The sequence below is a fragment of the Amphibalanus amphitrite genome, unplaced genomic scaffold (genome assembly GCF_019059575.1).
Source record: "Amphibalanus amphitrite isolate SeventyFive unplaced genomic scaffold, NRLGWU_Aamphi_draft 000751F_arrow, whole genome shotgun sequence".
NCBI lineage: Eukaryota > Metazoa > Arthropoda > Thecostraca > Balanomorpha > Balanidae > Amphibalanus > Amphibalanus amphitrite.
The window spans coordinates 182402-194552 of NW_024882245.1; the positions used below are offsets into that span (position 1 = coordinate 182402).

The 12151-nt window shown below is 57.7% G+C and overlaps 1 protein-coding gene across 6 annotated transcripts in view; it reads left to right on the forward strand.

Annotated features, from left to right (window-relative positions):
- The window catches only part of LOC122365609 (homeobox protein extradenticle-like), an 87973-nt gene extending 80143 nt beyond the window's left edge, over positions 1 to 7830 (forward strand). For all 6 annotated transcript variants that reach the window (XM_043336965.1, XM_043336970.1, XM_043336971.1 and 3 more), the window contains exons 7-9: positions 2356 to 2471; positions 3128 to 3187; positions 6609 to 7830. In XM_043336965.1, the coding sequence (XP_043192900.1) occupies positions 2356 to 2471; positions 3128 to 3166 (155 nt within the window). In that variant the 3' untranslated portion in view covers positions 3167 to 3187; positions 6609 to 7830. The remainder of the gene's footprint in view (positions 1 to 2355; positions 2472 to 3127; positions 3188 to 6608) is intronic.
- The last annotated feature ends 4321 nt before the right edge of the window (positions 7831 to 12151 follow it).

Here is a 12151-nt window from a genome sequence, read left to right on the forward strand (position 1 = left end):
GCCAGGAAACTTGCTGGAGCCTCTCTCAAATGCAAACACTTGCGGACGGTCTGGTCCATTCGTGTTTCGCGGCGCCCACCTGAAAGGGGCCGTCTGGAGAATTTACTCGTCAGTTGTATCGCCTGTGGGCGTCGCAATGGGTCTCGTTAGGGAGGTGAGTCTGGCCGGCGCGGGCGGAGGAGCCGCCGCCGCTGGGCCGGGCCGGCCGGGCTGGTTACAGCAGTCGACAGTCGAGCTTTATTCGGGGCGGCTAATGGCGCCGCCGTGGAGCGGGGAGGGTCGACCGTGCGACCGGCCGGTGCCGTCCGTAAATCAGCGCCGCCGTGCCGCTGCCGGGCTTCGTCAGCAGCGGGTCTGTTAGCGGGTCTGTTAGCGGGTCTGTCGGCCGGTCCGTCAGCGGGCTGAGCGGTAGGGGCTGGTCGGCTGTGCGACGACACCCGGACGCCCGTCCGCCGGCCACCCGTCAGTCCTGCTCTGTATGTGCCGCGCTCCCAGCGGCCCGGCTCCGGACGACAATCGCGCAGCGCCGGGGACAGCTGCCACTAGTGGGAGGCCGTGATGAACGCAGTAGCTCGTCGTAACGGACGTATCATGGCCCATTCCTGAGGAGCGAGCGGGCGACAGGCGCCGAGTGGCTTCATCTGATTTGTCCGCCGGGACCGGACGAACATCGGCCGCACGATCTCCACCTGGTGCGTCATGCTGCGGGTGGTGGAGGCCGAGCAAACTTAGTACTATTTCAGCACAAGTCGCTAAAGCCTCGGACCCGGCGCAGTCCATCATGAGAAGATTAGAGCGAAACAGCGGCTCAAATGTAGCATAAAGGACGCCAGATTCGGGCCGCTGGATAAAGATTCCAAAGGAGCGGTTCCGGGCTGCGGGGGCCGGGGCTCGTCCAAGTCCGCAGATATAGCCGGCGGATTCCTCGCCGGCCGACGGCCATTGTTATTCGCCGGCCGACGGCGCTGCTAAATATTCAGGGTGCGCCCGCTGTGTCATATTGTGATCCTCCCAAGATGAGCGTCTAGAAGCTGGCCTCCGCCGACCGGGGTTTCTATCTGCGCGCCACGCGGCGGGCCGCTATGGCTGGCCGCGGACGGCCGAGGCAGCGCGCTTTGTGCCGACGAGCGGCGATTTTTGTTTGCCTCCGTCTGCGGCCGCCCTATAAAGCATCGCCGTGCCTTTGAGCGCTATCAGACTCAGCTTTAATTACTCGTAATCGCAATTTATGGTGACGTGGGTATTAGAAGCCGGCGGCGGCGGCTCGGCGGCGCTCTTGGTCAGCCTTGCAGGTCCTCTTCTTTCAGGGGCTGCAGCCAGTCTGAGCCCGGATCTGGGACGGGCCAGTTCTGGAGCCGCTGGAGCCGCGGGCGTGGGCCGCTTGATAAAGGGGCCTGCGCCCCGGCTTCCTGGGTGGGTTAACTCTGCACTTATTCATGAGTTACTTCGGCCGCGGCCGGCGCCCCGTGGCGATGGTCCTAGCGGCTGGTTATGAAGATAATGCCCGGATAAGTTCTGCGGGCCCGTTTTGGGGCTCCTGAAGCGAGTGTCTCCAGGGGCAAACCGGTTGTTGCTGGTGAAAAATCCCCACCCTGATGCTGTTTGGTTTCAGACCGAATTCATATAGCCCTCGCCCACCCCTGCACGAGGCAGACGGTGCCGTCCCCTCTTCGCCATGAACTTTCTTGGGGAGAGTGCAGTGGGTGCCGCGCGCCTACTTCGGACCTGGCCCGGAGAGCGTCCGTGCCGTATTATTAGCGCCGTCTCGTGTAATAGGAGCCCACGTGATTAGCTGTAAAAATATCTGTAATTTGTCGGGGCCACATCTGGTGATTTTCGGCCGATTATTACCTAATCTGATGTGGCGGCCGGGCGCCGGGAGCGGTGCCGGCGGCGCCGCTGGCCCGGCTGGCCGCCATCATTTGATAATTACCGGCGTGTCGGAGCGGGCCGGCCAGGTCAGGTCGCGGGTCACGCGGTGACCGATCGCCCCGAGCCGGGACCGCACCGCGGCTCGGACACTTCAGCACACGTCAGCGCGCACTCTGGCCTGAAGCACCGCGCCGCCCGCGCCCCTCTGCTTTTTGCGCGATGAAGCCTTACACATCAATTGCCACGGGATGCGTTTTTTTCTGTCTGCTAGTCGTTTGATACAGCCTTCCCTTGCAGCCTACCCGAGTGTTGTTTGCTGCATACAAGTGCCGCCACTGATAGGTTATTTGCGGCCTGGTTGTGTGCAGGTGTTGGACAAACCCACCACCAAGTGTGTCGGCTGCAGCAGCCTCTGGCGGACGTGCGCCGTGCTCTGATGTCGTGACCCGTGAGCTGACCGGCGGCGTCTCCTCTCCTCCGCAGGCTCCTCCCCGTACAGCATGGGCGCCGGCACGCCGGGCCCCATGATGTCGCCTCCTCCCGCCGACATGGGCTACAACATGTCCATGAACGGCGCCCAGTACAACAGTCAGGGTCAGGTGAGTGGGCCGGCGGCCAGCCGCAGGCTTCGGCCGGCTCTGGGGCGGCTTTCCTCGGATCGCGGCGCCGCGGGTTTCAGGAAGCCAGCGAAGTATGTTGGCTTGTTAGTGAGGATCAGCGACGGCGTTTTAAACGCTGAGCAGGAAATAGCTTCGCTCGAGTGGCCATTGTGCATGCCGCGGTCTCGTACAGAAATTCCTCTACAGGACGTCAGGCTGATAAAGCACCTTTTTGTATTTTGAAATGTGTTGCACTACAATGAGGCTTCATTGTTTATATATCCGAGGTAATGATAGCATCAGTAAAATACCAATGGAACGTGCTGATGACTCCTTAAATTGATGCCAAACTGCCGTTTGGGCTGGGAACGTCTCACATTTGTTTGCATGTTTTATTTAGATGGTCCCGATAGGCTGGTCGGTACAGGCTGTAATTACGTGTGATAGGTGCTGGTTACGTGCTAGTTCAATCGCTAAATGCTCTCTGGATTGATGGATGGATGGTCCAAGTGAGCTGGTGTGGCCGATTATTCCGCCAGAATGTGTGATAGATCATGTGAAGTGGTGGCTGGCCGCCGTTAGGCTCCCCATCTGGAGTGCATTGTAATTGTATAATCACCTGACCAACTGACGCCCGCCCGTCTGCTCTTTTGCAGGGCGCCTACTCGGACTCACAACCGGGGATGGGCTATTAACAAGGGCTTTTGCTATCTGAGGTGAGTGGTGCCGCGCCGTGCGGTGATCGGGCGTCGGTCCGGCGCGCCCCTGCCGACGCACTAAGCGCGCCGGTGTACTCGCCCCGGCTCTGTGTATTTTTCTCGTGCAAGTGTTCATTAGGCTGTCGTCGGCAGGCTGCCAGTGGCCATCACCGGGTCAGCTGTCGGCGCATTACCGGTCCGTGCCTCCCCCTCGGAGTCCCGTGGGAAGCCGGGCCGCCAGTCGGACCCAGTGAGGGGACAGTGGTCCCGGCTGGACGGCCTCCCTCCCGAGCCGCTCCCAGCTGCCGCACGGCGCTTCTTGCGGCCGTTTTTCGCCACGGATACGCCGTGAAAGCGGGCCCGGGGATAAAGAGGTGGCCCGTAAGGAGTGAAAGCGGTCGGGCCGCGCGGGGTGCCGGCCGCAGGGACAGGCTGGATGGGCTCGGTCGCCGCCTCCCGCAGTGCCCACAGTGTCACCGAGCGCCCTGGTCTCGGAGGATGGCTCCTCGGGTGGGTCGGTGGGGCGAATGGAGCTGCGTGAGCCTGCTGTAATGTAAATGTGGACTGACGTCGGAGCCGGTATCGGACGCGGGGCGCGGCCGGCGCCGCGCGGTGACGCCCGGGGGCGCGGTGACGGGGCGCCGGCCGCCACTCGGTATGCGGGCCGCGCCGCCGGCCGGCAGCCGACACGATTCAAACGGAATCCGGCGTCGTCGGTCCGTGTCCGAGCGGCGCGCCATGATGCATTTAAACGGCCTCATCAGTCCCCCGCCGGCCGGCCGGACCGGCTGACCGCCAGAGCCGCCACATCTGTGTGCGTTGCAGACTGCGCCCCACTGCTGGGGGACGGCGGCCGGTCGGACCGCCGCGCCGGCGCAGCTGTCCAAACAGCGCCGCGACACCGAGCGGTGGCACAGAGCGGCGGTCAGTGAGTGCCGACCGGGAAAAACTGCCGATTCACCGGCTGGCGGCGCGGCGGCCATTGACAGGCCCAGTTCGATCGGCCGGCGCACCTTCCACGTGGGCTGCCAGCGCGGCCAGCCGGCGTGTCACGCCTGGTCGCCGGCCTCCCGGCGCGGCGGGCGACGTGTCTCGGCCGGACTGACACCTGAATGGCTGCCGGCCTCTGCGCAGCTCGCTGCCTCGACCCGCCGGCTCCACCCGGCTGCAGTTGATGTTCCGCTGTCCGGCGTCCGGCCGGCCGGTGGCTGGCAGCCCCCGCGACGGCCGGCTAATCTGCAAACAATCGGTTACGCCGGACGCCGGTAGCGGCGCGTGCGAACATTGCCACCTCCTTGATCGATTAATCACCGCTAAATGATCGATTTATCATCGTCTGCGGGCCGGCGCGCCGTGTCGGTGGCACAGCGGCGGCGGCTCTGTTCGCGCAGTGTGCGCCGCAGCCGCCCGCGACGTTCCATTACTTGATTACTGAGCGTTAGAGCGAGCACGGCAGCGGAGTTTTTTTTTCGCGTCGGACGGATGATATTTATCGGCGCGCTGGGCGGCGGCGGTGGAGGACAGGTATATGGGCGCGCGCTGGGCCGGGGCCGTGCCTCCCGCGGGGGCCGTGCCGGAGACGCCGCGGCGTGGCCCGCCAGAGCTGCCGGGCGGCACACTCTGCGCCCGGGAGCCGGCCAGATTTATCTCCGTGCCGGCCGACCGCCGTGCCGCTTGCCGTGAGTGCTCGTGGTCGCCTTTTGTACGCCTGCAATGCGTCTTTGCTGACAAATGGTGTATCTGGGGATTGTCACAGTGTTCGGCGTTTGGTGAATGGTTGCTGGGCGCTTAGTTAAATAGTTGGGGATGGTTTTACTCATGGTTGTAAGGTTAACATTTGACTCGCGCTAAATCAAAGCACGATACTTATTGAAACTCAAAATGCAACAATTTTAAGCGGATGAGGAAATTGTAAAAGTAGTTGTCACCCAACTGTCATGTTATTGGATAATGGACGATATTTGGCAAAAAAAAATGCAAAGGATGTTCATATTCATGCCTACTTAGGTATGGATTACCGTTGAACGTGCAAGTCTTCCGATTGCTTTGAAGAAGCTGATCATTTCTTAGTTTATTAATGTTCACATCTTCTTTCTCGTGTCCGAATAATCCAGATTGAAGCAGCGCTTATTCTTAGGGCGAAACATGTCACGCTTTGCCCGGAGCACTGATGAGAAAGCAGCCGAGAAAGCTGCTCCGGCCAGAAGGCACGGTTCGGCTCGATTTCGGAAAACACGCTGTGCTGTGCCGACTCATCCGAATTCCCCGGCTTTCGGCGTAAATTGTTCATTAGCCGTGTAACCGGTGTGCGCCGGCGGGGGGCGGTCCCGGCCGGCGGGGGGCGGCTGGCCAAATTGCGCCGCCGCCAATGATAGGGTATCGCCGGCCGAGCTCCCGTCGTCGCGCTGGCTCCTCCCCGCCGTGTGCGGCCGGGCCGGCCCGGCGTGCCGCGGATTAGGGAGGACCCGTCAGAGCCGCGGACACAGGCCGACAGACGTCTTCCTGCTGCTGCTGCTGCGCCCCGGCAGACCGTCGACCCTCGGCCCCGGCAAAGGCCGCTAATTTCTGACCCGGGCCGCCAGACAGGGCCGGACAACAATCGGCAATTGTGTCGCATTGTTTTAGAATCCGTTGGGACGTCAGCGCTGGCAGAATGACCTCTTCTCGAGCATTGTTCGGCCCAAAAGCTGCCGGCGGCTGGCTGGGTGCGGACGGGACGTTATTGCATCGGCTGATCTTGGCGATTAGGTGGCAATGTCATACTTTCCCTCCGCCCTCGTCCCTACCAGGGGAGCCGGCGAGGTCATGGACCTCAGACAGGGAGGTGGGGTGTGTGCGGCGCCCCGCGGAGCTCAGCCGCAGTTTATTCTTACCGAGAAGGCACGGCCAAACGGGACTGGGCTCAAAGCTCAGGGTGAGCCCCAGGCCCTGTGATAGCTGCTCCGTGAGGCTATCAGCGACACTGGTTTTGTATGCTGGGAGCATGGCTCCTGCGCTTGAAGTGCTGTGTTATCCTGTCCGCTTACTTTTTTATGCTTAGCTGGTTTTGTTTTAGAACAATGGGTTTTGTTTTATTCTTTTACATTTTTTAATGAGTTGTCATTAGGTATATTGCATAAAACGCAGCACTCAATAGGTACCTACCTCCAGGTAAAAGTGAGCATTACCGCGAAATGAACCAAATGAAATCACTAACACCGCAAAAGAAAAGCATTTTCTAGGTCGTTTCCCTGCCAACCCGACTGCTATTTTGATCGCTACATCCATTGGCATACCAAGACGTTCTCCGAGAATCTCTGCTGGTTCCCGCGAGGGGACCTCGGTTGGTTGTAATTGTGTGATCTGACCCGGCCGGTATTGGGCCCTTCTGTCCGTGACTGTGAGGAGTGATTACACAACCAAACGCCGATCACTGAGCCGCCCCTCTGCTCTGTTTCAGAGTTAGCGTGAATGTGGGGCCGTCGGACGGCGGCGGCCGCCGCGCCGCTGGGCGCTCTGTGAGCGCGTGCCACTGCGCGCTGCGTGCTTCAGAGCGCGCGGCGCCACCGTGTAACCGGTACCGGCGTCAGCGACGGCCTGCCGACCGCCGGCCGGTCGGCCCGAATCTCACCACAAATCGTGCGGCCGCGCGCCACCTGTGAACTGGACAGTGTGACCGGCGGCGCCGCCAGCGACGGCGAGTGACGGCCCGCCGACGGAGTGGCGGCCGCCCGACCAGCGCACCCGTGGGCCGCGCTCGGCCGGCGCGCGCCCTGGCAGCGCGCCCTGGCTTCTGAAGCCCCATTGTACATACTCGTTCTAGAATGCGTTTCTAAAGTAGTGTGAAAATCGACGCCTATATATATGTATGTATATGTATACGTGTGCGTGTGCGTGTGATGCGTGTGCGTGTCTCATACGCTGGTTTCTGTCTGAATCTCCGTTGCGGCGAGTGTGCTGTTTCCCCTCCTCTAGTCGGCTCTCCCATATGATTTCATCGTGGGCCACCGGGCCCGGCGCGCGGCTGAGGACATCAGCAAAAGCCCGTGACAAAATAGAAAATACCCAATACCTACGCATAATACCTAACTCTGACAACTTTCCCCGTTGACGAAATTGCCCTTGTGACGCACCAGACCGGAATTTTTTAAATTAATTTATTGGACCTCGTTGTATTGTTTTAATGTGACGACATTGTAATTATGAAATGGTGTTTTGTAGCGGACTTTTGTCGATGTGCTCGTCTCGCCTCGCCGGCCACCGGCGTCTCTACATGCGTTCATGTGCTAGACTCTGCAGCAGGTAGCGGCACTAGGCCTGTTCAGTTGTGTCCGCTGGCTGCCGTTTTTGGGTGCTTGCAATGTTGTCTCGCGTTGGCCGGCCGTCGGTCGGCGAGCGGATGTAGCTGGATAGCGTAAATTACAGACACTTTGACACACACACACTGACACACATACACTGACACAATACCTCTAACGGGGAGGCAGGGTGGCCGGCCGGACTCGGCTCGATTTTCGTTCACATTGTGATTTTGTCGGGGATGGTGGAACAGTGGGCGCCGTTACATTCTGTGCTGTGCCCGACGAAGCCCAATTGTTTTGTATGGTGTATACTCATTATCGACTATACTGTGCGTCCCCGAATAAACGTGCCCACTTTTTGTACAAACGTACATACCAAAATATATTTGTTTTGACAACGAACGGAGCTGATTTGGTGGGTTCTGAAATCCGCCATTGGGTACACGCGAATGCTGAAGTGATTAGTGTGGTCAGCGGACTGAAGGCGTGAGGCTTAGGGAGGATACTAAGTCCTGTTAGTTTCATGTTTCGATGAAAGATACCCTGGCACTTGGGGCCTTGCGGAGTTGCGACATTTTAGGCCGTGAAGAGGCCGATTGAACTGATTGTCTGTGTAGGCCTGTTAACCCGGCAGTTGCTGGGGTATTTCGCCACCCACCGTTTGCTGGGGGGGGGGGCGTTAAACGCCCCCAGCCGATAACTCGAGAACCAATAGGCGCAGCGAAACGCACGAGGCGGCAAACGAAAGAACGCGACGAGACGCTTCAGATGAGTAATTTAAAGTTAAATTTTGAGGCCACAGGTCAGGTCAAGGTCAGGTCAAACACCTGAAATCGGGCTTTCAGTAGCATGGACTTCAGGACTTCGCAATGGGCGCCTCTCGTCAGTAACTCTGTCAAAACGGTGCACAATCCATCACATATAAGGCCTACAAGAGTGTCAGCTCCATGTAGGGGTCAGTCAAGCATAGGTCAGGGTCAAGGTCAGGTCAATCGGGTAGGCACATATCCCCGAAAATCAAAACTGATATTCGCAGCCCGTGACACATGTTTAATGGGTAATTTGGGGCGTAGAACACGATGGTGACATTCATTTCATCATATGTGTACGTGTTTGGCTCAAAAAGTTCAAATTAAGAAATGCATGTATCATGGTCGTGAAGTAGTCACGAGAAATTGCCAAGATTCAGTTCAAGATTCTGGAAAATGTGGAATGATAATCAATAATCGAATATAGCCATTTGATTTGTCATGGTATTGGCAGTCTAATGGCGTTTACGGCATGTCTGTATGTCTATTCTGTGATTTTATATGATTTTTTGAACACTTATGCCATTCTTTGTCGAAAACTCATAAATCATGACGTCACTAAAACCTCGATATCTCAAAAAATTTCCGACCGATTTTTTTTGAAAATTTGAGTTTCAATCAGTTCCCTAGAGGTACCCCGCAGGCGCGCCGTTTTTGTGCTATGGCCCGGCGAAAAAAGTGGGGGCGTTTAACACCCCCCCCCCAGCAACTCGCGGGTTAACCCTCGCCCTGGCAGGGCGGGGGGGGGTCGATACGACCCCCTCTAAGGTTTTCCAAAGATAGCGTAAAAACGGCGGCGCACAGCCTATGGGGCAACCTTTTTACATATGACCTGAAAATTTCAGGTCCGGGTGACCGTAGGTCGGGTCACCAGGTCAGATAACTAATTGCATGCATCCAGCCATTTTGCCTGGGGCCCGGGATGGCGCATTTATCTCGCGGGCGCAATTGAGGCACCTTCCCCACATACGTGTCTTGGAAAAGTGTGTGTGGGTGCCCGCGCACGCGCGCCCCCCGTACCTACCGACCGTGCGGCGGCGGCCGGCAGGGGTGCGCCGTGGCGGCTGTTTTTGTTGTCGGCTGGTTGGAGTGACAGGCGCGCCTGCCGGCCCGCCTGAGTGACGGGCCCCTCCATTGTCTGCAGCGCCCGGCGTATACCGCTCCCAGCCCCCCCCCCCCCCAACACACACACACACACACACACACACACACACACACACACACACACACACACACACACACACACACACACACACACACACACACACACACACACACACACACACACACACACACACACAAACACACACACGGTCGCAATGGGGACGGTTCGGCGCCCGACAGCTGCTGTAATACCGCCTCTTTTCGCGACTGTACAATCATCTGATTGTGTGATACATACACACACATACTTGTAGCAGTGTTCACGAGCAGTACCGACCTATTGTGGACGATTTTGCCACTCGTGAAGATGTTGCGACGCGCTGATCCCACCAGGGCCGGGGATGGTGCGCAATGCCAATGACCGGTGGACCTGACTGCTAAAGGGCATCTCGGTCCTTTTAGTTTTATAGGACCTACCCACGCCTTTCTCCTTTCCAGTGTTTGTCCAGATGGTTCTTTCCTTGCGACCGTCACTGTTCAGGTCAGGGTGAGCGATGAGCGCTCCAGAGAGCCGGCGCGGCGCTGGGTCTTTCGTGAAGGCCGTGTCACCAGTGCATAGGCGCGGGAGCCGGGGGGTAGTGGGGGCAGCAAGCCCCCCAACTCTGGGGCCTGGGGGCGGTGCCCCCACAGCTTTGAGACGGAATACCACACTTTTTTGCAAATGTTTTCTTTTTTGTTGAAAAAGCCGAGGGGTGAAAAATAAGTGGCCTAAAACCGGTGAGAAAACTAGATTTGGGGGTACCCTAGGTTAATCTCTATTATGGTGTGCCCCCCCCCCCCCCCCCAGTCGGAAAGTAGTTCCCGCGCCCCTGCACCAGTGTATGAGAGCCTCAGCCCTCAGAGGCTGGCGCGAAGCTGGCCTCGCCAAAAGGTTGACAGCTGTGCTCAACGATGTCGGCATGGCCCGTCCGAGACCGGCAGTACAGGGGCAAACGGTCTTTAAACCGCGCCCTGTTGGGGTCCGTTCATAGCGTGACCTGGTGGGGGGGGCTATTTTTTGCCCCCCCCCCTCGTATCTCCGAAACTACTGGATGGATCCGCAAAATTCAAGCGGCGTTCGAAAGCCCTTTCATATTTGTCGAAGGAAATCCAATTTCATTGACCTCGGGATCACCGATGACGTCACAGGTCAGGTCAAAGATAAAATGTTCTGCCGGTTACGGGTCTTCTAGGGAATGCGCTATAACATCGAGCAAAACGCATTTTATCGAAAATCAGCGATAGGGCGTCAGTTGCCTAGTACAGCTCTCAGCAGACTGCGTGGTAGGTATTCTTTTGTCGACAAAACCGATAATAACTCAAAGGCTATCCCAGCTAACAATTTGCCGTTGTTACAACGTCGTTTAAACGTTGTCAAATGGTTACCACAACGTCCCGATTTATCGTTGTGACAACGTAATTTTGTAGACTCCAGACAACAGCGTGACAACGTCATCCGACCATGCATTAGAATGTCATCACAACGTTTCTGTAACGTGGCCGTGACGTCCCAAAACTGTTCTAACAACGTCCCGCCAACGTTATGAAATGTTTTCTGTAACGTACCAACAGTGTTTCTGGAACGTTGTCACCACGTTTCCGCAACGTGACTACAAGGAGTATAGAACGCTTCGGCAACGTCTCTGCGACGTTTTTATCACGTGCGCACCACGTTGTCGCTACTTCGTATTGCCGTCCCTGCGACCCTGAGTAAACGTCCTAAACATTTTCGCAACGCCCTCTCAACGTGTTCGCAACATACTCAGAATGTGTTTCCGACGCTCTCTTCCCGTTCTCTAGACTTGTAAAAAAAGACATGTAAGAAGTGTATATTTCAATACATCATACAGGACAATTTACAAAAAAAAAAAACGACGGTGGCGGCATCGGTGATGGGGCATGGGGCCCAGGGGCGCCCCCATGGGGGCGTGGGACGGAATTGGGTTCTACCGGCTCTGGCGCTAGTCGCTAGCACGCCAGAACTGGTGGAAGTTCACTTCTTCACTAACCCTCGCTGGGAGGATCACTCGGCGGACCTTAGGCACCGGCTCATTTGCGGCCTCGATGTCCCTAGGCAGCTGGCAGTGCCTGACTAGACGGTCTGCGCACCCCCCGTTCCGGTCGCAGCTTCCGGACAGCTACTTCGCTACCGCATTGCCGACAGTAGGCCTGCCACAAGGCGCGCTGACGAGTTGCAGGACGTCTGCGGGAAGACATGAGGGAAAATCAGACATTCAATTCATGAAAAAAATCACAAAAATACCTGCACCACTTCCGTAACAGTGCGACAGGCTAGATCAAACATGTAAACACCTTAGAGGCTAGAGCTACAAATAGCCTAGACCGCACGATATTACAAGGCACAATCTTGCAAATGCTACTCGTAAATGGTACTTTGACTTACCAGTCAAAGCAACAATCGCATCAAACGCAGACAACTGGCGCTATCTTCCATCTTCCAGCTATCTCAGACGCGCCCGCCGCCGGCCCTCACTGCTCGCTCGCGCCGCGTAGACTGCGGCTCGGCCGGCTGGCTCTGAACGCCGGCCGGTGACACTGACGTCACGGCCCCTCAGGCGAGGTCAGGGCGCGAGCCACCGTTCGCCTGAGTGGCGGCCCGCGTGGCTTGCTGGCAGCCGCGGATACCTAACAGCCGCGTTTACATAGGGATAGTTGCAAGCCTCTAGCTCCGCCTGTGATGTTGCAAAACATGCCAATGACGCTTTGCAATTTACACATGTTATATATAT